The sequence below is a fragment of the Ammodytes marinus genome (genome assembly GCF_949987685.1).
Source record: "Ammodytes marinus genome assembly, chromosome: 10".
Taxonomy (NCBI): domain Eukaryota; kingdom Metazoa; phylum Chordata; class Actinopteri; order Uranoscopiformes; family Ammodytidae; genus Ammodytes; species Ammodytes marinus.
In genome coordinates this window covers 19,481,147-19,504,039 of record NC_137214.1, presented here as the reverse complement: position 1 = coordinate 19,504,039, position 22,893 = coordinate 19,481,147, and the positions used below count along the sequence as shown (strand labels likewise).

General features: G+C 40.4%; 1 protein-coding gene across 1 annotated transcript in view; it reads left to right on the top strand.

The window, feature by feature from the left end:
- fat2 (FAT atypical cadherin 2) overlaps positions 1-9,698 on the top strand; it is a 94,071-nt gene extending 84,373 nt beyond the window's left edge. The window contains exon 29 of the mRNA XM_080035040.1: positions 5,694-9,698. Coding sequence (XP_079891166.1) covers positions 5,694-6,214 — 521 coding nt within the window. The 3' untranslated portion in view covers positions 6,215-9,698. The remainder of the gene's footprint in view (positions 1-5,693) is intronic.
- Positions 9,699-22,893: the final 13,195 nt, after the last annotated feature.

Sequence of the window (22,893 nt, the reverse complement as noted above, 5' to 3'; positions counted from 1 at the left end):
AAGTCTAAAATCTATTAAGTCTAAAGATGCTGGGTGCTTTTTCATCCAGTTAGGCATAATAGAACAAAGATTGTTCTCTATATTTCACATTGTCTCTCTCCTTTCCTCTTATCTTTTCTGTACAGCTCTATCCTTTACCTCTCTACCTATCTGTTCTTTGAACTCTCTCTCTCTCTTTCAAACCCTCTATCTCCTCCGCTACCTTTTTCTCTACTCTTGAAACCGTCCCTGCTTCTTTCTTTCCTAAATATTTTGTCCGTTAGTCCCTCCTCCCTTCAACATGAACCCCTCCATCTTTTACTTTTGAGATTTTTCTCTGTTCCTCCAACATCAGCCTCTCAGATTATTTCTCTCCTTCCCTGTAAATAACTCAGCAGGAGGCTTTTTTAATGCATGTCTTATTTATCTTTTCCGACTGTGTTATGCCTTGTTAGTTTGAGATTTTGGGGATGAAGCTAATCATAGCATTAAAGATGCAAGAACAACCCAACGTTGGGCATTTTTGTTTAAAAAATAACAAAAACATAACTCACTATGTATGAGTCGATCATCAAAATAGTTGCTGCTGAGTGTTATGCCTATCAACACATTGTTCAATCTTGTCAGCCCTAAATTACAAAGCAAAACAGGGAGTCAGAGACACTTTGAAATGATTATGCTTATGAACACAGGCAGATGTGTGACAACAGCATGTGTACACTACATTGATTTAGACCATTTATGGAACTACAACATTTTCTGTACACCGACTATATCATTTGTAGTACACACAATATATTTGGTGTACAGAAAATTCTCTAAAAGGGAAAACCACTGAAGTGGGAACCGAGCTTTGTCCTCCACAATCAAAGTCAGAAGAAACAACTAGTAAGTAAGTAAGTAAGCGTTATTTATATAGCGCCCTTCACAGACCAGGGTCACAAGGCGCTTCACAATGTGCTTCCAAAGCGCTTGACATTGACATATTCACATTTTATACACACACTCAAACACTGATGGCAGTAGCTGCCATGCAAGGCGCTTTCTGAACCATCGGGAGCAATTTGGGGTTCAGTGTCTTGCCCAGGGACACTTCGACATGTGGCGGGTAGGCGGGGAATCGAACCTCCGACCCTGCACTCCAGAGGTGATCTCCCTACCCACTTCGCCACTGCCGCCTCTCACTCTTCAACTGCCACTTGAAAGGGGATTTCAAAAAAGTCTACTGGGTGTAACTTTGTCATCAAGTACGTATTTCAAGGTTGGGGACTTAAATTGAGATTAGTTTCTCAAGAAATATTTAAGGATTAAGTGTCATGAGCACACACAGTGATGAACACAACACCAGAGGAGCTTATCATCAAGGCTGCCCTTGAATTGTCTTAATGTTATTAAGTACGGGCACTCAAGCATTGAGGGCCCGTAATTATTACTCTCCACCATACTTATTCTTCTTCTGACTTCTTATTCTCCCCCAAATTTCTAGCTGCTTCTCCTCCCACACTGTTACACGCAGACATGCCAAAATTTCGCACAACGTGCGTCCCCACCCCCCGGGGTGTGCTATTATACAGTTTTTCCGAATTCCGCTAGGGGGCGCTGTAATGAAGTCCCGACTGAAAGAACTTTGAGAGGCCACGCCCCGCACACCGTAACTCCGATTGACTTGAAATTTCTCACACAGGTGTATGTTAGGGTGCTCTACAAAAAAGCCTCTTGGACCATAAAAAGTGTTCTGGGAATATTTTCGGCTAATTAGCATAAACTGAAAAACAGCGTGTTATCCACAACTTTCGGAAATTTGACTGTATCAACACCAAATTTCTCGTGAAGCCCCGGGGGACTACAATAAACATACCCGTAAAAGATTAGTAGGACAACTTGAAAAACATGGCCGCCATTGACCAAAACGTTTACGCAGGGGCGGGGCATAATAACACGTTGGCCATAACTCCTTAACCATAGGTCCTATCATCATGAAACTTGCTGGGTATGTGCAGAAGTCATGTGGTAGCATGTCCATCGAAGCATATCGAGATTAACCCAAAGGGGGCGCCACAAATGGGCGGGGCTTAATAACACGTTGGCCATAACTCCTTAACCGTAGGTCCTATCATCATCAAGCTTGCTGGGTATGTGCAGAAGTCATGTGGTTGCATGTCCATCGAAGCTTATCGAGATCAACCCATAGGGGGCGCCACCAATGGGCGGGGCTTAATAACACGTTGGCCCTAACTCCTTAACCATAGGTCCTATCATCATGAAACTTGCTGGGTATGTGCAGAAGTCATGTGGTAGCATGACCATCGAAGCTTATCGAGATTAACCCAAAGGGGGCGCCACAAATGGGCGGGGCTTAATAACACGTTGGCCATAACTCCTTAACCATAGGTCCTATCATCATCAAACTTGCTGGGTATGTGCAGAACTCATGTCGCACAACGTGCGTCCCCGCCCCACAGGGTGTGCTATTATACAGTTTTTTGAATTTCCGCTAGGGGGCGCTGTAATGAAGTCCCGACTGAAAGAACTTTGAGAGGCCACGCCCCGCACGCCGTAACTCCGATTGACTTGAAATTTCTCACACAGGTGTATGCTAGGGTGCTCTACAAAAAAGCCTCTGGGACCATAAAAAGTCTTCTGGGAATATTTCCCGCTAATTAGCATAAACTGAAAAACAGCGTGTTATCCACAACTGTCTGCAATTTCACTGTATCAACACCAAATTTCTCGTGAAGCCCCGGGGGACTACAATAAACATACCCGTAAAAGATTAGTAGTACAACTTGAAAAACATGGCCGCCATTGACCAAAACGTTTACGCAGGGGCGGGGCATAATAACACGTTGGCCATAACTCCTTAACCGTAGGTCCTATCATCATGAAACTTGCTGGGTATGTGCAGACGTCATGTGGTAGCATGTCCATCAAAGCATATCGAGATTAACCCAAAGGGGGCGCCACAAATGGGCGGGGCTTAATAACACGTTGGCCATAACTCCTTAACCGTAGGTCCTATCATCATCAAACTTGCTGGGTATGTGCAGAAGTCATGTGGTTGCATGTCCATCGAAGCTTATCGAGATCAACCCATAGGGGGCGCCACAAATGGGCGGGGCTTAATAACACGTTGGCCATAACTCCTTAACCATAGGTCCTATCATCATCAAACTTGCTGGGTATGTGCAGAAGTCATGTGGTAGCATGTCCCATCGAAGCTTATCGCGATTAACCCATAGGGGGCGCCACAAATGGGCGGGGCATAATATCACGTTGGCCCTAACTCCTTAACCATAGGTCCTATCATCATCAAACTTGCTGGGTATGTGCAGAAGTCATGTGGTAGCATGTCCTTCTAAGCTTATCGAGATTAACCCATAGGGGGCGCCACAAATGGGCGGGGCTTAATAACACGTTGGCCATAACTCCTTAACCATAGGTCCTATCAGCATCAAACTTGCTGGGTATGTGCAGAAGTCATGTGGTAGCATGTCCCTTGAAGCTTATCGCGATTAACCCGTAGGGGGCGCCACAGGGGCGGGGCCTATCCACAAATTGGCCATAACTCCTTAACCATAGGTCCTATCATCATCAAACTTGCTGGGTGTGTGCAGAAGTCATGTGGTAGCATGTCCCTCGAAGCTTATCGCGATTAACCCATAGGGGGCGCCACAAAAGTCACCCGACTCCGATTGACTTGAAATTGATTACACATGTACAGCTCATGGTGCTCTACCATTTCGCTCCGAGGAATTTTTTTTTAATTTCCGCTAGGGGGCGCTGTTCTTAATCCCTGACTGAAGAAAGTTTGAGAGGCCACGCCCCGCACACCGTAAGTCTGATTGACTTGAAATTTCTCACACTGGTGTATTTTAGGGCGCTCTACAAAAAAGCCTCTCGGACCATAACAGTCAACCTGGAAATACTTTCGGCTAATTAGCATAAACTGAAAAACAGGGTTTTATCCACAACTTTTTTAAGTGTTACTCTATCAACGCCAAATGTCTCACGAAGCCCCGGGGGACTATGACGCACGTCTCCGAAAAATATTAGTAGGGTAGCTTGGAAAAAATGGCCGCCCTTGACTAAAACGTTTACGCAGGGGCGGGCCTTAATAACACGTTGGCCGTAACGCGCGTCGGTCTACAGTAAAGCCTCTGGGACCGCGGGGGTCGGCCGTGATTTTTTTCCTTCCCCGATTCGCGCGGGGGCGGCCCGTACTTTCCAAATCTCCGCGGGATTTCTAGTTTGATTTTAATTCTGTTGATTCAAGAGAAAGGAATTCATTTGACTCTTGCAGTCATTAAAAGTATTCCAAGTCAGTTATCAGCTTAACATGTGGTGACTTGGAATTTGAGCTTGCATAAGACATCTCCCCTCTAATCAAATCCACACCACTTCCAGTCTGCAGTGCAGGATTTAATATGCAAATAGTGAAAGCTTTTTTCTCACGCAAATCGGTCCTGCATACCCCGCACAGCAACAGCCATACCAGTGATTTTAAGTATTCATTTCCAGTGACAATAGTTGTTGATTACGTAGTTGTTTGTTGATTCTGAGAGCTTAAGTGGTAACTTATCACACTGTTGAGTCTCTAAACAGGCAACATAATGCAGATGACTTTGTTGTATATTTTTGTTTTGCAAGTAGATTACGAGGTTGCGTTTTGAATCTAATCATCAACATTAGAGTTAGACCAATAAATTGGCCAGCCCAATATGCCATCAGATATTAGCATAGTGGACATGGGGGATTATGTTAGCCTGGCACAGCCCGCCTACCTACTTCCGCTCAATTTTCATTTCCCTTCAGTAGTCAGTCTGGGTCCACGGTATATTAGCGGATTGTCTCTTTTACCGGTCCAATCAGCGAACAGAGAGAGTGGCTGAGAACAATGACGTGCAGCAGTTTCAGTTGTACAGTAGTCAGAAGCCGGCGCATGACATACGTCACGACCATGCGTTATGCGATTGGTTGGCAGATCCAGAGTTGCTCTGGGCTGATCCAATAGTTTTAAACTTCAACAGAAACCTGCCTTCAAGTGAGTTTACGTTTGTCAATTGAGCGATTCCAGACCTTCTGTACAAATACAATGAAGTACGATGGTCTGGTAGGACCAGGCTAGGATTATGTTGGTGGTACAATAAATGAGTGCCAAATATAAAATTGAGATAATAGTAAAGCATAGTTTCCCCTCCAGAGACCACTGATACGTTTTTTTTTTTTGCTGTAAAATATCCCACTTAGTACGTACGTATGTTGTCAAAAAGGAATAAATTATTTAGATTAAACAACTTATTATTTTTGAAAAAATTCCTTTTTTGTATTAGAAAAAGATAAAGAGAATATGTCAGCCAACATAAAATCAGTATTGGCCTCAATGTATTGGTCTGGATTTAATCCAAATGTCAAAAATCAACCTTCCATTTTGTATTACCTGTACATTTCGATGCATAATTCAACCCTCTTCTCCCTATTTTGCATTTGTTTATTATGATCGTAATGCTGCAACTAATGACAATTTCTATCTTAGCAATTCAAAAGGTGCTCGTTTGAAGAGAGAAGCTGTAAACCGGGAAATATTATAATAACATCTTTGCTTTATGAATGACAATGTGATAATCTATTAGCAAAATTCCCAATTGTCAATTGACCATTGTTCAGGATGAATGATTCTGATTTTTTTTTTTTAAATCTGCCCTCTTTTTCCTCAGTCTATCCAGCAGACCCTGACTACTATGGCCGCCCCGCCGTGCGCGAGTTCCCCCAGTTTGATATCGTGGAGGACACCTACTCCACCTCCACCTCCACCATGGACTCACGTAGGAACTCTCGATTCGGAGGCTTTCCGTTCCCGCTGGACCGCTGTGACCGTCGCGCTCCCTTGCCGCCCTGCTACAGCAACCAGAACCTGGACGACTTCCTGGGTCCGGACGGGCTGCCTCTTCCAAGAGCCCAGTGCCCTAATGAGTACACGGCCATCAGCTACTACCCCACCAACCACCAGCACACGCGCAGTCTAGACAACGTGTCGGCGGGCTACAAGAGACTCAGCATGCGTCTGAGCGTTGCCATGCCATCGTACGCCGAGCAGGCCAGCCCGCCTCCTCCAGTGCCAAACAACAACACTGCCCAGCCTCAGACCAGACCAGCTGCAGGGCAGAACCCGCGCAGCTACGACGGCTTTAGCATGGCGGAGAGCGATTACGGGAGCTGTGAGGAGGTGATGTTTTAGTGTAGGACCAAGTTTCTGGTTCGAAGTTTTGCGTGAACGTGACTTTTTCCAGTGAATGTTCACTTTTTCGTTTTTTAAAAGGGGAACCTGAACAGTGCAAACAACATGCCATGTTCCACTACCCCATTGTAAGGCAGCTTTGTGTGTGCGGCACTTCCCAGATGAGACTCTTTGAAACTATTCAAACAGCAGCTCTCACGGTGAGATCTGAGTTTTTTTTACACTCTGATGTATATGAAAGCACCCTGTGAAACAGTAGTTCAGATGGCTTTCATTTGTTTGACTTTTTAAAAGTTACGTATTTCTTGTCAGACTAGACAGGGGTAATACAGGCCTCTTGTGGTACCTCCATGGAAGAGGTTCATCAGAAGTTCATCCCTTTGTCAAAGAGACACTGCCCACAGCACTTGTTAACCTGTTAAGGTTGTGAATTTATCAACAGTATTACTGACTTTTCTGTGTATTCTGTCAAAGTCAAATAAGACAAAAATGTAAGACTTTGTCAATCTTCAACATCTACTGTATTATAAATCCGCTGCCAAAACATATCCACAGACAATTGCATACTGCATCTCCTGCATTTCACTTCTATAAACATTTGTTTAACAAGCCCACTCCAAAAACATAAATTTCAGCTCTGGCAAACATGGATAACAGTATGTTCACCATGCACCGTATGATGTGGTCTAACATGACACTGCAGGCACGAGGACAGCACAGTTGCCATGACAGTCGCCAGCGTGACATTCAGGAAACAACGTTGATTCATTTCTGATGAAATCCTGATAAAGAGCTTTGATGCAGACTGTTGCATGGTATGAAATGTTAATCGCCAACAGGGTTTATCTGTACACATTCTGCTGTGCGTTTGTGTTCATGTGAAATGCATTTGGTCATGAAAGAACTTCAGGAATATCAGAGAAACACACAGCTTTAATGTTTGTCTTATGTTGGCCCACTATTTCAAATCTGAAACGTATTAAATATGACACATTTCATGCAAGATAAACCTTTCATTGAACTCTTTAATCAGCTATACTGTGGCTATATGTTGGGTATTGTTACAATGAAGGGGGCTGGATCCTCAAAAAAAGGGGGGGGGGGGGACAAAGTGATATGTGTTGTGAAATAGTCAATAGTCAAATACTTTTGAGTGTTAATAGTCTCATTACTGTAACATTTTACTGTACATTCTGTAAGCATTAACTCTCTGGTTTTAAATAGCGTGAACTATATTGCTGTATTTTCTATGCAGGGGAAATCAGTGTTTGTGATTAAGCTTATCTCTGTAGTGTTGCTGCCCTCGATGATAAAGGGAACACTTAAGTTGGGGTAGCTTTTGAAGCAGTAAAGAAGTGTCTATGCAGCCATTTTAAATGGTGTGAATATGCAAGCATCAGATGATAGAAATGCTGGTCAATGTTTTCGTCAAGCGCTCGTTGCGCAGTCTGCAGCATATTAAAAAGTGTGTGTGTTGTATTGCATAGTATATTGATGTTTAGTCTGATCAGCATTTTTCTAAAATCAACTGTTTGAATTAAGTTCAATTAACTATTCAAAATTTAAAAAACTTCACCAATTTTTTTTTATAAATAGCTGAGAGCAACAACTAATGATTACTTGTTTGCTGATTATTAAGCTGCTAATTAAGCTGGAACTAGCAATTGTTCCACATCTGTGCTTGAAGAATGGGTTCTAGTTATTGCCAATTCATTTATTTTCATCTGCTGTTCACCTAAGCTCTAATCGTTTAGTGTACGTACTACAACAACGTGCTCTTCAATTCATTATAAAAAGATTAAAAAGTGTGTCATTTCCACACGCAGTATGTAGAAGTTGTCGTAGCAAGTGCAATGCAGACAGGTGTTTCAACAGATGTTTCAATTCAGCCACTGTGCAGCATGTCTTTGTGTAATATTTTCATTTTTTTTCCCCATTCATACCTTCTGTCGCTATAACATCAGATGTCAGCAAGTGACTACTTTACTGAGCAAACAGAAACTCAATCATTTGGTTTGTGCAGTTCAAGCAAAAAGTAAGTAAGTAGACCAACTTTAAAGATCTGACCTGAAAGACCAATGGGATTGTCCAGCTGTTTACCAAAACAACAAAATTCCCACACAGTGCAGCACAGGGCACACCCAAATGTGTACCCATTGTTCACTGTTCACCTCATCCATGTTAACGTGTTAGGGATGCAGAAAACGCTTATAACATCAAAGCTCATTTCAAGGGGATTATTTTACCGCTCCCAGAGACAGCAGAGATAACCTAGACTTGAGGGTATGCTGTTTGTGACGTGGGTGTTGATAGACAGACAGCACCGCGGTGATTCACACAGTGCTGGATTAGTTGTCAGTCACAGAAAAAAAAGGAGGAAAAAAAACGTTTCTCTTATTTATTCCTATTATCCTAACTGACAAATCATGATGGACTAATTAAAATCCCACACAAATATTATTACCTATTTAGTCACTGCTGTTTTCACTGCAGTCTCGATGAGCTGCTGCTGTGTGCTGGCACTATACTGTATGTGTGTGAACAAAGAAGACTGATTAGGGCATGGAAGCACTGTCAAAGCTTTTCTTCGTCGGAAATGGGGAAATCTGACTCGGAGATAAGCATAAAGCATAGGTTTCCAATCCCAATAAACAGGACCACAGCATAATGCATGACATATTAAATGGTTAAACATCCAATTTAAAAAATCTTGCTTAAAAAAAATCATGAACTTTATTAAGCTCACAATAGACGATGTTGAGTGAAAAGCAAGGTGATTAGGTAAAAATGATTCTCGAAATAAGCATTTTATCTTTAATATCATGTATGAATAAAATTGACTTCAGTGAGCGTTGAATCAAACTTATTTGCTGTGTCCCATCATAAATGTATCATAAGTGTATTTCTTTGTTTTAGTTTTGGTCCAAGCATTCTATGGCAAGTGTTTGAGATAAGCTTTTGAAGATCAGGGAAAGTGCTGTATTGCAACCAAAAGGTTATTAACCAAGCTGTTATAATGGCCTAAATTGACCTGCTAGCCAACATTTCCATTTGAGTTACTCAGAAGAATGTGAGAATGTGTTAACGATTTAACTGACATTGTTGTTTTAGGCTGTGGGTTGATGTAAAATCTGTGTCTATCAGCAGTGGTTTAACTGTGACTGCAGTTTGGTTCAGTCCTTTGTACAACAAAAACACATTATAATCTACGTATATGTATAGTGTTGTGCATTAAGTCTGTATCTGTGTTTTGCTGTTGTAGTTAGTACGTTTGTGCACAATATGACTTCACTTGAATGTAACTTACTTTTTCTTCATTCATTTCATTCATAAAGTTTATTTTTGTATCAATGTGGGCCTCCCCATGTTTTGCCCTGTTGTTTCTCTGTGAGAGATTTTATTAAGATGCTGCCTTTCCATTTTTTTTGTTTTCAATATTGTAAAGAGAATATGAATAAAATACATTATCTTCTATGAACCGTGATTGGAGATAATGTATTATTTCTGCTTTGTTTTCTCACATTACGTCACACTAGACAAGGAAGGAAAACTCCAGTGGTTTGAATTACCCAAAGCACTTTGACGGTAAAAATGTTTAATGGTTTTGGTTTAGTTTAGTTTATTTCCACATACAATTGATAAAAAATAAATAATAATTAAAATACATGTATGGATGTGGCATAAACCTGTACAGGCTTATATGAAGCCACGCCCAAAATACATTTACATATTCATTTTAAAAGGTTTTGTGTCAACAGATACATCTACGTAAATAGCCCAACAGTTGGAAACAGTTGGAAGCCTGATCAATCAGCTTTTCATGGGAAGTAGTTGAGATGATGTCAAAAGCAAGCAAACCTTAAATTGAGCTTTGCAGTAATGAGCGTTAAGACAAAAGCCAGGAGTGTATTTGAGCCATATTTAGTTCAAGATGTTTGCAAGGAAGGATAATTTTAATAGAAGATGACCACAAACTCTTGACAGCATTTTGAGAGTAGGTTTCGTTGTCAACTGTGCCCATGCACAACAATTATCAATATCAACTTTGTAAAATTTTAAATCTTAATCCATCATAATAATGAGAAAGATAATCATAAAAAGTGTGATGTAGGGGAGAACGGGGTAATGTGAGACACTTTTTACATTTGCTTCCCTCTAAGGGAGCTAAAATGATTTATCAGTCAAATTTACACATTTCCCATTACTTCAGGATGTTTCCTAGAAAAGGGCATTAGCAGAATATATTCATGACAAAGGGCAGCGAAAATATGATTGTTTTAAAAAAAGTTGTCTTGTGTCTCAGTTTACCCCAGCTGTGGGGTAAACTGAGACAGACCAGAGAAATCAAGGGGGTAAACTGATCCACTTACTTTTTCCACTCTGAAACTACCATAACAACAAATCTTGTAACAGTAACAATCCTGACAGCTAGCTTGAAAACCAAATATTCCAAAACTAATGACGGACGAGTAACAGAATCATGGGGTTTGGTCAATTAAAAAAAACATTTTCTAAACACTTGAAAGTAACTCTAATCAAATACACCATATAATTCATATTCAATAATCAACATTCAAATGACAGATAGAACCAGTTAGATTAAAACACAGTCTGGGGGTCAGAACACAGGACCCTTAGAGGCAGCTAGTGTCTGGGGGTCAGAGCAAAGACCAATCAGAACCAGCTAGAACAGCCTGGGACTCAGAACACAGGACTAGACCCAGCTGTCATTTTCCATCTTTTGAGTCTTTGATTAATATTGTTCTGCATTTGTTTTATTGGGATCATTAATTGAATAAAGACATATTACTTAGAGTCTATTGGTGTTAAAGGTCACTCTCCTGTCCCCCACATACATACGTGCCAAACCAGGCCCTTGCTGACACCCCTTCAACCATCAACCCCCACCTCCAGCCCACATTGTCTTTTGTCTTATTCAAACTAGTCTCCTTGCTACCTCAAATATAATGGATTCATTAAAAGAGGGCACAGACACTGTCTCACTTTACCCCACAGCATTTGTCTCACTTTACCCCACTGCCACAGTTTGAGAGAAAAAACTACCTCTCTCAGCAAATCAGGCTGATCTTCAGTTATCATCATCACATTTTCACACGTTTCACACGTAATTTCACACGTTTCATATGTTGGTAGTTCATCAACATGTATGATAGAAGTTTTTCTACATGAATCAATTTGCTTTGGCACAACAATTGATTAAGTTGACAGCAAGAAGATTTACTTTTACATGCAAAAAAGAAATTTTTGTGAAAAAAACATGCTTACAACATCACCATGAGGTCCTTTCTTTCATGGCCAAGGGGAAATGAGAGGGGCTTGAAAACATATATCTCACATGACCAAAAATGTATTCCATTGCCTAGATACAGGGGGTGTCTCACATTAACCGAAGACTCACATTCCCCCATTCTCCCCTATGCCAGAGTAAGAACAGCTTTAATTATTACTGATCAGGATCAGGTTTTAACATGATTAATTTAAATCTGATTACAGTTGTGGAGTCGTCTGCGTGTGTCATCAGCAATCTCCGTCAAAACTGATCAAACCCACACCGTCCCAATGAAGCAGATTAGCTGAGTATTTAAATAATGAAATAATATGTGTGAATGTTTTAATCAAAAGTTTTAAATTACACCGATTAGTTTGTTTGAGCAGCACATCAAACTGAGTGTCCCAGCTAAAGCATGATCCACTCTATCAAGACAGAAATCAGTTCCAAGAGAAGTAAAATAGCACATAGTATTTTTTCAACGAATTTAGGAAGTTAAATTGTGTTCAAAGTTAAATGCATTAAGGGTTAAAGCTTATCCGTTTACCAGAACCATTTGTGAAAATCAAGCAAATTCCATGTTGAGTGTCCTCTGTGTGGAGTTCTGTTTGCTGATATCACATTAATTAATTTTAGTATTTCATAATCCACTCAAACAATTACTATGACGTAAAACAGTGAGTGAGGCAATGGAGAAGCTCAAGTGCAATAATTACGCACATCAATGCGGAACCTTCACAGTGTGTGTGTGTGTGTGTGTGTGTGTGTGTGTGTGTGTGTTTGATTGAAGGTAGGTGTGATCAAACGCTACAACACATTCCACTGCTCTTAAATCCTCCAGTCCTTAAATATATAATGAGACTGCAATGATTTAGTTGTATTTATTTGTTTTTTTTTGTGCACCTCAGTTCCCACAAATCGCTGTAGAAACTAATGTAGCAACAAGTGAAAATGAATTATAAAAATTAGGGCTGTCAAATTAACGCGTTAATTTCGATTAATTATCACAGAAAAATTAACGCGATTAAAAAAATTAACGCAGATTAATCGCACTTCTATATTGCCCTTTGACCCGGTGCAAAAGAGGTGAGACAATAGCGGAGCTGCACCTGTAGCTTGCTGACACGGCCCGCACGGGATTAAAGAGTAAAGAAAGAAGCAGGGGAAAGAGGCACAGGGCTTTATGGATGTGTTATGGGCTGCTCCGGGCAAATAAGCATGAAGGTAGGAATACGTCTTTTGTTATTCTCCGCAGTGTCTGTGCATTATTGATTTAGTGGGTGCCTAATTAACAATGTAGGTTCAAAACAGTATCTCTCAATCTTCCTCCGTGTCTCTGTTTGCTAGCTGCGATCGTCTCCCACAAACGGACACCCGCCCCCTCTCACTCTTCCTAGCTGGCATATGCCTGTCTTTTTTCCTCCTTTGTGTGTGTGTGTGTGTGTGTGTGTGTGTGTCTCAATATTTGTGGCTATGAGTAGGACGGTGAATGAGTCGGCATAGGCTATGCACACCGCACCTGTGGCAGTGCAGCGCTGTCTGTTGTGTGGAAGATAGACAGTCGTCATTTAGCAAGAAGCAGAAGTTACGAGAGACGGGAGAGAGAGAGAGAGTAACCTATACAGGTGTGTATAAACAGGCATACAAGTGTCATATAAGTATGCCATTAATTTAGATTAATTAATCACAGAGCCTGTAATTAATTTTTTTTTTTTAATCGCTTGACAGCCCTAATAAAAATATATTGCAGAACAGTACATTTGCCTATAGGCTATATAAGCACTTTAAAAAACAGCTTGATACTTGTACGGTCTGATCTCATTATGTTTATAGTTTATAGTCCAAGTCGTAGTCCACCCTCTCTTATTGATGTTGTACAGAAATGTAACGCTGGCAAAAAATAAAAGATAAATGCTTTGATCTCAGTCAGGGACTGTGAGCACTCCGTTGCGGCATGTGTTATTCGCAATGTATGGTCTGAGTAATTTATACATGTATGCAATATTCTCCTGTATGTGGAAAACCTGTAGCGCTCAAACATTTATTTTATATGGGTCTGAGATTTCTTTGTAGTGTAGTGTGTTTACAATGATGGCTCCCTCGTCCACCACCTCATCAATGAAAGGAAAAGCCATGATTGACAAATAACCACACATTGGTTGAGCTCCTTATTCATAGACCTTCAGGCTAACTTAATTCATAAAAAAATAAACAACAGGTTTACTTTTTGACATTGTTTTAAATGTATTAAACAATACATTGTTCAAGGTTTACTATTGGGAAGAACAGGATGTATGATTTAGATCCAGATTTCTGGTCAAAATATTTATTTACAATTTTTTAGCCTATTATCTATGTAACTGTTATCATTCTTTTGGTTTAATTTAAGTGGAAACGTATTACATCTGTAAGTTTGGAATCACATATATAATTTAAATTATTTCATCATTTATCATTGTCTATATTGTTTTAGTTTTATAGGGGGCCTACCGAAAAAGTGGTTAATAAAGTCTAACAAAATGTCAACACGCCGGATAGTTTGGTAAAAGCATTGCCCCCTCGGATCAGTGTCTCCACACACACACACACACACACACACACACACACACACACACACACACACACACACACACACACACACACACACACACACACACACACACACACACACACACACACACACACACACACACACACAGCAAGTGTGTTGTACCAGTTTCTGTCTTTAAAATCCAGCTTTGGAGCTGCCTGTCCAATCACTCTTTACATCCCTGTCATTCACAGTCACTCATACACAGAAAACACATGCAATCCCCGGTGTTGAATAGCAAGTGTGTTAGTACTATGTGATATTGCATTCTATCTGTGATCTCGCTAAGCAGGAGGCCTATGATGTTCATGCTGCACCCACTGACAGACGTGCATTCGGTCATTTTTACTTGGGCTCAAAGCTGGACCCATGGCAGACAGTAAATCCTGAAAGCGGAATTCTGCAGTTAAAGTAGAATGGGTTTGTGATCGGAGACCCAGGGAGTCTACAAAAAATTATGCACACACATTTAAGCAGTATGTTTATGTATATTCCTTTGAAAAAGGACACAGCCGCCTAAAGTACCCTGGAGGCATGTTTGCGGATGCTTCCTAACACTGCATTAAATCAGGTTGGAAAGGGATTTATTGAAGTGGTGTTGTTACAATTTGCTCTTCATCCCTTTGAATAAATGAGTGCATATACAGAGGTGTTGTTTTCAATACCCCCACAAATGGATTAAAGTTTGACAGGTTGAAATGAGAATGATCTTTTTTTTTCTTTTTCATTTTTAGCCCTGAGGCGCTTTCATCTTTTGTGTCTACTACTGTATCTGGGTGGTTGACGTGACGCTCCATTTTTGTGTTCATGGTGTCAATTATAAATACAAATTTAAAATATTTAATTAAAATATCTGTTTTTAAATACAGTTTAATCTTCCAGAACTAATACATCTGCAAGTATTGAGCATTATTATTCAAATATGTAAATATTTAGTTTTAAACATGACATTTGTCCACTGGCGTGACTGTCCGGGGTAGAGTTGCTTATCTTAAAACTACCGTAATTAAATGAAAAATAGGTCTAAATACATTCAAATGTTTGAATAGATGTTATAGTAGTGTTAACTTAATGAAACTATATGTTATAAGTCTTAAGGTCCCCATTTACAATTATTATGACGCATTACATTTTGTCCGCAAAACTGGTGTCCATCTGGTGTGACGCCATTTTGTAGATATAAATTAGGCATTCATTTGGGCACCCTATTATCAAGAGGGGCCCTTCCTCATCCAGGAAGTACAGTAGACCTCACTGGAGCACATGGACTGCACACAAGGTGAGGTCTGTCTCAAATATTTTCGTAACATTGCTATTTCCGTGCACTGTTGGAAATGGGATCCATTCTGCAGTCCTTTGGTGTGACGTAATTTAAGTATTGATCTGGACATTTTCATCCATTTAAATTGATAGACTATTGAAAATAATGTAAACCTTAACACTGTTAGTCAGGATTGAAGACTGTCTCTCATATAGCTAGGCCGCAAACTGTCCTTGATCTTGAAAACGTCCACTGGTGTGACAGCATTGTCCTATAGTGTGACATGAAATCAGCGTCACACTGGTGGAAATGGCTGTCACACCAGTGGACTTAGGCTCTATCAACGGGTACAAAACCATCACTCTCTCCCTCCTAACCTCCCTCCCTCTATTCTAACCTCCCCCTAACCTCCCTCCCTGCCCCTTATCCCTCCTAACCTCCCCCAAACGCCCTCGCCGTCTACCGGGCTCTGGATAATGGTGTCCTCCGTGACTTCTCACTACGCACAGTTTTTGTTGACGACATACTCATCTTCTGTTGCTCTCTAGAGGAACATATCCAGCATGTGAAACAGCTGCTACAAAGACTGGAGAACAAACTCATCGTCCAAGCGTTGAAGTGCAAGTGTCATGTGGATTCCTTGGATTTCCTGGATACGTCATTGAGCGAGGGCAGGAGAGGACGGATCCCGAGAAGGTCCAGGCAGTGGCATAGTGGCCTCAACCTAGACCCTGATTGCAGCTCCAGCACTTTTTGGGCTTTGCACATTTCTATCAAAGGTTTGTCAGAGATTATAGCTGAGTTGCAGCCACCCTCATTAGACTCACTTCTCCGGCTGTCCCCTTCTCGTGGACCCCCAAAGACGAAGCGGCGTTCACTGAGCTGAAGGGGCGGTTCACTTCAGCCCCTATTCTCACTTAACTCAACCCTGCTCTGCAGTTCATGGTCAAGGTAGACGCTTCAGACTCCGGGGTGGGGGCGGTCCTCTCACAACACTTCACCGAGGATCTCTTGCTTCATCCCTGCGCCTTCTTTTCCAGATATCTGTCACCTGCGGAGCACAACTATGACGTCAGAAACAGGGAATTGCTGCCGTCAAGTTGGCGCTTGAAGAGTGGAGGCACTCGATGGAGAGGGGAGAAATTCCCTTCATGGTGTGGACCGATCACATGAACATGGCCTATTCAGTCTGCCAATTGTCTCAATTCCCGCCAAGCACACTGGGCATTCTTTGGCCCATTCAACTTCATTCTGACTTATTTCCCCGGTTCCAGGAACCCGATGCCTTGTCACAACAGTTTTTCCTCCGATCAGGTCTCCATGCTTCCAGACACCATCCTACCCTATGGCTGTGTGGTAGGGGCAGTCAGGTGGGAAATTTAGACGCAGATCAGGGATGCGCAGAGGGAACAACCTGATCCAGCCATGTTTGTGCCAAGCTCAGTCCACTCCAAGGTCCTCAAGTGGGTGCATAATTCTTGTTTCGCTTGCCACCCGGATGTCAACCGCATCCTGTCCCTGGCTAAACGTCACTTCTGGTGGCCCACCATGGAGACTGACACGCGCACCTTTGTACTCGCATGTACATTTTTGCGCCCGCAATAAGTCCTCTCATCAACCCCTCTCAAGTTTGCTCCGTCCCCTCCCTGTTCCTGGTCGCCCGGAGGAATCATTTATCCTAGAGCACTCACCTTTCATGGATTGAATATTCCCACAACACCCTGTCAAGCGCAGCTACCGGTATTTCTCCATTCGAATGTTCCCTTGGCCATCAACCACCTCTGTTCTCAGCACAGGAGAGCGACATTGCAGTGCCTGCCCGCTCTGATTCCTGCCCACCTGCACGCTACCTCCCTTGTTGGCCTTCCACGCCCCAGCCTTGCCGTCCCTGCGGCTCGCCCTGCCCCTCTTGGCTTTTGCTTTATAAAGAAAGCCTTCTCAACACCATTCCTCCTTCTGAACGTAACAAGAAAAGTAATAAGCCAGGTCAATTTTATTAAAATGTCCATGTTATCTTGCTAAATGTTACGGTGGCCCCCAAGTCTTTTTTATGGGAACGTTAGTTTCTTCTTCTTTATTCTGACTTTATTGTTCAAATAAAAACATTTTAACTTGAATTTGTAACTTTATTTTAATTAATTTAATTAATTTTGAAAAAGAAATAATAAATGAGACTTTGTACAAAACAGGGGCTTACCGGTACTTTTTGTTGTCCAATTGTGTGACGGAATGTCCTGTGGTGTGACAAACTGAATTATAGTGGAAAAGCCATTTAACTGCACAAATTCATGTAAAAAGTGTTGAATAGTATAATAATGATATCATCACTATGCACATATAAGGATAGTATGAAGCTTCATTAGGTTTTATACTAATTATAATGAATATAATGCAGACGTTTGGGTAAAGTCCCTATGTGTACATCTTATAGTAGCATAATAACATGATTGGGAATTTTTATTGGTTACTTTTGATGTGGGAATATTATTAGGACAAATTGATAAGGATTGTGCATATTTGTCTAATCTGTCATACAATTTCTGAATTAAATATTAACATTTAAAATGATGTCACACCGGTGGACAATATTTAGGACTGCCACACAAAAAAGTTAATAAAATGCTAAATAAATAATGGATTAAAAAGGGACATATTCAGTTTTGAGTTATTCACATATTAAGCAATATAATTATATGTCATTTGACATGCATTTTAGAAATATATTTTTTTCCACTTTGGATTTGAGTTCACGTCAACCACCCATCTTTCTTTTTAGTTCATGTATCTTTTCAGCATTGAAATCGGACAGGTCATTGTATTGATGCTGCCCAGGGAAAACAACACATATCCAGATGTATAGCCCCATTTCGAGAATTAATCTATTATACCTTTTTACCTTATTATACCATTAATATTATGTAACATTTCTTTAAAAGCTACCTCAAGAACACAAAGAGACATTAAGGGGAAAGATACTAAATGTTGAAATGACACATTTTGATTGTTTCACATTTGATTGTCTCACAGTAGTTATCATCAACCCTAGATGAAACCATGACCATATTGCCGGATATTCACCTTAAGATTGTGGATTCAGATACAAACATTGTCTACTTGTGTGCTCATGCCTGATGCCTGTGTCTCTACTTGCACTCCCAGGTCTTTGTTTACTTTAATCAACACATAACATCCTAGAATCGAGATGACAGGAAACAAATTGCACTGCGCATGTGTTTTACTTATGGCAACACATGACATACTTACATTTATTTAGTCCACACAGAAAAAAAACGTTATTCATTATCTACTGTATTTTCCATACAGATGGACACAGTAGGGGTTGAGGAAGGTAAGAATCATGTTTGAAACATATTGTTGTTCTGGAAAGACTTGACTATTTCAATTGACCCCATTGCGTAGGTGATAGAGGATGGCTGGTGGCAGATGCCCTAAAGGCAAAGGCAAGCACCTGCGCCATGAAAAATCTCATGGACATTATGTTGCCACTATATTTCACCAGCTTAGGGGAAATAAAACAGGAACACTGATGAAAGTGTTGGGTATTTTAGAGAAGGAAACACAATGTATGTTTGTTTGTGTTTTTTATATGTTGCTCTTTTTTTTAAAAGGGTCATGGTTAAAAAATCTGATTATCAGATTAAGTTAAAACTAATAAAACAGCCCTGTAAAACACACACACACAAACAGACACAGACACACAAGAGCCTTTTCAGGCCTGATTAGATGCCAATGTGCCCTGAACTATATAGGTATTATTGTAGCAAAAGTCTTTAGCACACATGTAAGTGCAAATGTTGCATGTGTACACTAAAGTCACAAATTTGTCACAGTAAATTATAAGTCATAAATATTTATTTTGCATGTGTCACATATGTATAACAGTACATTTGAAGTCGTAATTATTTTTTCTACCATTGTAAACATAAAATAGGGGCTACGAGTTCACAAGTCCTTCAGGTGCACAAATCCTACCCATGTGCCAAAGACTTTTGCTACAATAATACATACATACTGGACAGCATCAAGGATTTATCAAGCATAGTTTGTGAGGGACAGCGTGTGTGTGTGTGTGTGTGTGTGTGTGTGTGTGTGTGTGTGTGTGTGTGTGTGTGTGTGTGCGTGTGCGCGTGCGCGCGTGTGTGTGTGTGTCTGAATAATCTTTGACAAGACATCAAACAGCTTCAATTATTTCAGCACCTCGGGTGTCTTTCTAATTTTCCACTTATAACAACCAGTGTGCCTGAGTGCGTGTGTACACGTGTGTGTGTGTGTGTGCATGCGTGTGTGCGTGCATGCGTGCGCGTGTGTGTGTGTGTGTTATTTATAGGCGAAAAGTTAACAATCACACTGCTGCTTCGCATGGGAAGAGACAAAACCTGCTTTGAGAATTCAGTTTTAAATTGATCAGGGATCAATCAAGTAGCCTTGGCAGAAACCATACGGCCAATTAAATGTATTTTAAATGTCAGAAGCTGTCATAATAATGCTATTATTTCATGTTGTGTCCCATCCAATATTGATTCTGGGAGCATGATTGAAGGATGTGCTCACCATTGAATAAAAAAAATAATAGTAAATAAAATAAAAATACACACACATTTATTAGAAATGCCTTACACTTTGAAATGCAACAACTTCATATTAATTCATTATTAAATTAATGTAAAAGAAAATGGAAGTTAAATATATAAATAGGAAATAAAATATTGAACACAATGTAATCAAAAGTATATTGACAGAGATTTAGAAGTGTACACTAAACTTACACTGTAAAAAAATATTTTCAACATATTAATAATAACTATACCAGGAACAGGGGATATTTTTACTCACAAATAGGTGAAAAATCAAAGGAGAACACTTAGCTCTAAACCAGCCAAAATGTTTATCGTCATATTCTCCTCTGGAAGAATGAACACCATTTGTTTCTGATGATGGTAGTCAAGAGCATTGTCTGGTGAGGTGACTGTGAGGCCATAACATTCACATGATTCACATTGTTTTCATACTCATTGTGACCTGTGCAGACACATGTGCGTTTATAGCATTTTCCCACTCATCTATTCAGGTTTTTACTTCTCATTTCTCAGTAAGGTTGTAACATGTGTCTGGTATGTAAATATAATGTTTAAAAGAAGAACACAGACCTTATAATTCATGTGTAATGAATAGATAATGGATGGTTGATAAATATGCAGATTCTGACATGTGTGTTAATAACTTAAGGTGTGTGTGTGTGTGTGTGTGTGTGTGTGTGTGTGTGTGTGTGTGTGTGTGTGTGTGTGTGTGTGTGTGTGTGTGTGTGTGTGTGTGTGTGTGTGTGTGTGTGTGTGTGTGTGTGTGTGTGTGTGTGTGTTTGTGATAGAGAGAGAGAAGAGAGATATAGCTCTTCTGTGGTACTTTATTAAATATGTTTTGGTGAAAACACATTGCTGTTGTGACTGTGGGGCAGTAATGAGCAGAGAGGACAGAGGGACGGGTCAAAGGTCAGAGATGAAAAAAGACAAACAATTTCTACGGCCTACACCTCTCATTCCAGGCTGCAGGGATTTCTGAGAAAAATGGCCTAAAATTGCACCTTATTGTTGAGGTGATTTGCTGCAGCAAAATAGCCCTGAATTACATGTAAATCAAATACATAGGACATGTTTCAGAGTATATGTGATATTTATTCATGAAAAAATTGCATTATTTACACTGACATCTTCTATGTGAGATTTATGATACATGTTACATATAGTATATGAAGGCATTTATTTATTCTCAGATGAAGCATCTGACACATGAGTGGTATACAGTAAAGAAAAATACTTTATATATTTGATGTTATTTTGAGCTGGCATAAGAAACATTCATAAAAACATTTTTAAAGTTAATTTATGGTTTATTCTGTTTTGAAAGACAACTTATATCAGCCCTGTCTTCTGAGCCTCCCTTTCCCAATTTATTTTTCTTCACGCATGCCCAACCGCTGGTCTCTGCGCTGTATTTGAATGAGCCAAGGGAGTTAATGCCTCGGGTCTGAATAAACCTCTCACAAACCTCTTGGGGCGACTGTGGCTCAGTTGGTAGAGAGGGTCGGCTGATGATCAAAGGGTTGGAGGTTCGATCTCCGCCCTGCCACGGTTGTTGTGTCCTTGGGCAAGACACTTCACCCACCTTGCCTCGTGTGAATGTCGATAGTTAGCCTGCTATGTGTGTGTGAATGGTAACGTGGGAAAGGAAAACAGGTCTCCCTTGTAAAAGAGTCTTCGGTCTCAATGGGATTTACCTGTAGGGGAGAGTGGCCTAAGTTGTGCAACTTTTCACTCAAAGTGACTTTAAAGTAAGGCCTTGACAGTAAAGTCTCCAACTCAAATATGTACATATATTTCAGGGTGTTGTGCATCCCTGGCAATAAAAACGTTGGATCTGGAATAAACGGTTGAAGAAATATAGCTTTCGGAAAAAAAATTGTCTTGTTGCACAACTTGCCCCCGGTGTGGTGTAAGTTGTGCGGTTGGAGAGAATACCATGGGGTAAATTGTGCCATTGATATATATCTCATAAACTGTAATGCAAGACAAATCCATAAGACAATCACTTATTTAAGGTGTATTTAAAGTAAATAGTTGACAAAGATTGAAGGACAATTTTCTTAAACAAGGCCTAGCAGATCTAATGGTTTTACCTGCAAAGCTCACAATGACAAAGTCACCATCATCATCTTTCTGGCCATCTGAACTCTCATCAGCGGTGTCGTTGAGTGGAATTGAGATGTCACTCTCTTCTGAGCTACTGTAGACAATCACTTTCTTTTGGTGACCAGCGTATACAGCCATGCCACTGGCACAACTCTCAGAAATGTACTTTGCACTAGTTGCTCCATGCTTGTGGAACCAACTGCCACCTGACAAATGTGATTCCCTCTACATTTCTGCCTTTAAATCAAGGCTCAAAACCCATATGTACACCCTGGTGTTTCCTCCCCATTAACTATCTTACCTCTGCACTACTATCTGTGTTTATGTGGATGTATGGGCTTTACGTCTTTTATTTTGGTTATTGTTATTTTACCTTCATTGTTTACCTACTGAATGCACTATGTACAGCACTATGGACAGTGCAAACTGTCTTAAATGTGCTTTTATAAATACATTTTACTTACTTACTTACTTGTAACTCACCTAGGCCCTTTGGCACAAATCACCCCAATCCCAGAAATTTGGATAATAAGCATGATGCAGCAATTTAGGGCTGACATCGTGCTAACTGTATAGACTCAAAATGTAGCATACCAAATCACTAAAACATGTGTCAAATGTTTTCAAACTTGTCTATAAGTGTTCAGACACAATAATCAAAAAACCTTGATCATGGAAATGTTACTTTGAAAGGCAAAACACAGTTTTTTGAGCTTAAATGTGCTTATGTATTATCCCTTTCTTTACAGGATGAGTCAAATGGATGGCTCTTCTTAAATATGTGGTCACATTTCCAATTTCTTCCCCGGTTTTCTAGAAACAAGGGGTGGCACA